General features: G+C 41.3%; 1 protein-coding gene across 6 annotated transcripts in view; it reads right to left on the reverse strand.

The window, feature by feature from the left end:
- Window positions 1-2333, reverse strand: part of PRICKLE1 (prickle planar cell polarity protein 1) — a 109312-nt gene that overhangs the window by 16388 nt on the left and 90591 nt on the right. For 5 of the 6 annotated variants that reach the window (XM_023535460.1, XM_011368167.2, XM_023535461.1 and 2 more), the window contains exons 4-5: window positions 1168-1305; window positions 345-548 (exon numbers count right to left, since the gene is read on the reverse strand). In XM_023535460.1, the coding sequence (XP_023391228.1) occupies window positions 345-548; window positions 1168-1305 (342 nt within the window). Of the gene's footprint in view, window positions 1-344; window positions 549-1167; window positions 1306-1942; window positions 2120-2333 lie in introns of those variants that run through there. The other variant, XM_011368166.2, reaches the window with a different exon arrangement.

Genomic DNA, 2333 nt, shown 5'->3' on the forward strand with positions numbered 1-2333 from the left:
CTATACCATTTCGGAGTGTATACAAATTTGTATACAATCTTGGTTTGTTCCCTTTATTTAACAAAAAATAAGATCATCTACATTCATTTCTTGCAACTTGTTTTTTTGTCACAGTCCATCAAGGACATCTTACTTATCAATACACAAAAACCCTTGCTGCCTTCTCTTTATTAGCTATATGATATATAGCTAACATTCCATTGTATGAATACACAGGGTTATCTTAAAAATATACAAACGGAGCAAAAGCAGGAGATAGTTCTATTTTGCTTAGATGTGAACAGTGGAATATTGGCTTATTAGAAGCTTATTTTTTTCCAGTGTTAAGGGATGAACTTTTTTACCTCATCACATGCTGAACACCGTGGTTTGAGCAGTTCAGCATGGTGCCTGCCACAGTGAATTTTTCCATCCTGATAAAAATAGATGAGGTCGACCAGCAGCTCGTTACATGTGAAGCAGACAAAACAGGATGGGTGCCAGCATATTCCCGGGCCTGCGCGCGAGGCAAACACTGCGATTTCACCTCCATTTATCTTCAACCCACACTAAAAACAAAAGGATTTGAATTTAAAATGATCCTTCTTTAATGACTGGATTCTCAGCCTTTCCTACTTGACACTGAATCCGAAATTTGTCAGGAAAACTTTTGTTTTTGTCCTCTCCTGTTAGTGATTAAGTAGCTCTTTAATGCTGGATTATGTGTGATTCTCAACTGAAATGAACATGCCTCGCATAGACTTCCACACTAGACTGTTTCTAAGGATGCTTTCATCTGATTCACATTAAGAGTAGTTTTCCTGAGCCAGCCTCCTGCTGGATACATTTCCTACTCTGAGAACAGCCAGTACGGATCTGAATGTCTTCATTATGTCTCTGCATTTTTTGAACACTAGGTGTACCCTAGCACCTCCCTCCATGCCAGGATCCTAGGAAAGGCAGGATTTCGCCTGATGTTTACATAAGGGCAGACTGACTCCCCCTGTCATACACAGCAGTGTAGCCAGTTATAAACATTAACCACCATTTAATAAAAAGCTAGGCTGCCTTTCTTTCTCTTAGTTTTTGGAGGCTTTGGGGTCCGTGCCTATGCTAGTCCTGTCACTTATCCCCCAGCTCACTCCATCCGCATCACCACCACGAGCCACTCATTCTAGAAAGAGCTACCTGCTCACACACGGCGTGCATTACTGCTCTGGACAAAAGTTTAATCGTTCCTCTTCCAAGGGCTTCTTTCTTCCGCTGAGCACTGAACACCTGCAGCTCTTTTTTCTCCTCTTCGCTCAAAGACTGGCAATACCGCACCTTCACAGAAAGGAAAACAGAAGCACACTGGCACACAGAGTCTCCCTCACCCGTTCTTCATGTTCAGAGTTAGAGTTTCAGGAAAGAAAACAGCACGTTTAGATGGCCCGCCCCCATGACTCCCCAACTTAAAAATGGCACCATACATGTAAAATGACCCCAGGTCTTAGAGCCTCTCTAGCAAAAGGGAAATGCAATTTAAAGGAACAGTCGTTTCTTTCAAATATGAAATGTTTAAGTTAAGCTCTATCAGCAGACACTAGAAAAATGCAAGACATTAACCTTTCTACGAAAAGTTTAAACTTATTGCTTGCCACTTTCACTCTATATTCTACAGGCACTCAACTGCAGGCCTGAGCTACCATAAAGCATTGAGTCTGGATGAAGGGGCAAGGCAAGCTTAGGAATCTGCAGGCTCCCAGTGATTGGTGGGTGGCTGCAAACACAATAAAAACCAACTTGTGTTAAGTTTATTGTACTGACACCCTTTTCTCTCTTAAAGAATGGAAAGCTGTATTCTCCAGCCAAATTTTAACTGAAGAAAAGCAAAAGAGAGCCATAGCCAGTGAGAAACTAGGGTTTTATGAGAGGCATCTCAATGCTTGGTGTTTATTTTTTTAGCCTCCTGTTATTTTACCTCATTATCATGTGGTGGCAACTGGTACAAAAGCTGTTTAATTCGATGTTTCTCTCCAGGGCTATTAACATAAGGAACCTTTTCCTCTGGTAAGCAAGCAAAATAGAGCTGGATCTGAGTAAGAGACAGAGAGAGGGACATCAGCATACAGAAAGTGAACATCTTAGCTTATTCCATCTTAAAATGTTACGGTTTCCTTTAGGTATAGGGTTTGGCCTCTTGTAGCTAATGAGAAGACCAGCTGAGCCAATTCAGCACAACTGTAAACCTTCAGATAGCTAGCATCCAGCTGCTAAATTGCTCTTCAGGAATGTAATTTGTAGTGACAATAAGGGGCATCATAAATTACACGTCATAAAATATGCACATATAATGCCACTATTCCTCAGCC

Source organism: Pteropus vampyrus, unplaced genomic scaffold, assembly GCF_000151845.1.
Source record: "Pteropus vampyrus isolate Shadow unplaced genomic scaffold, Pvam_2.0 Scaffold140, whole genome shotgun sequence".
Classification (NCBI taxonomy): domain Eukaryota; kingdom Metazoa; phylum Chordata; class Mammalia; order Chiroptera; family Pteropodidae; genus Pteropus; species Pteropus vampyrus.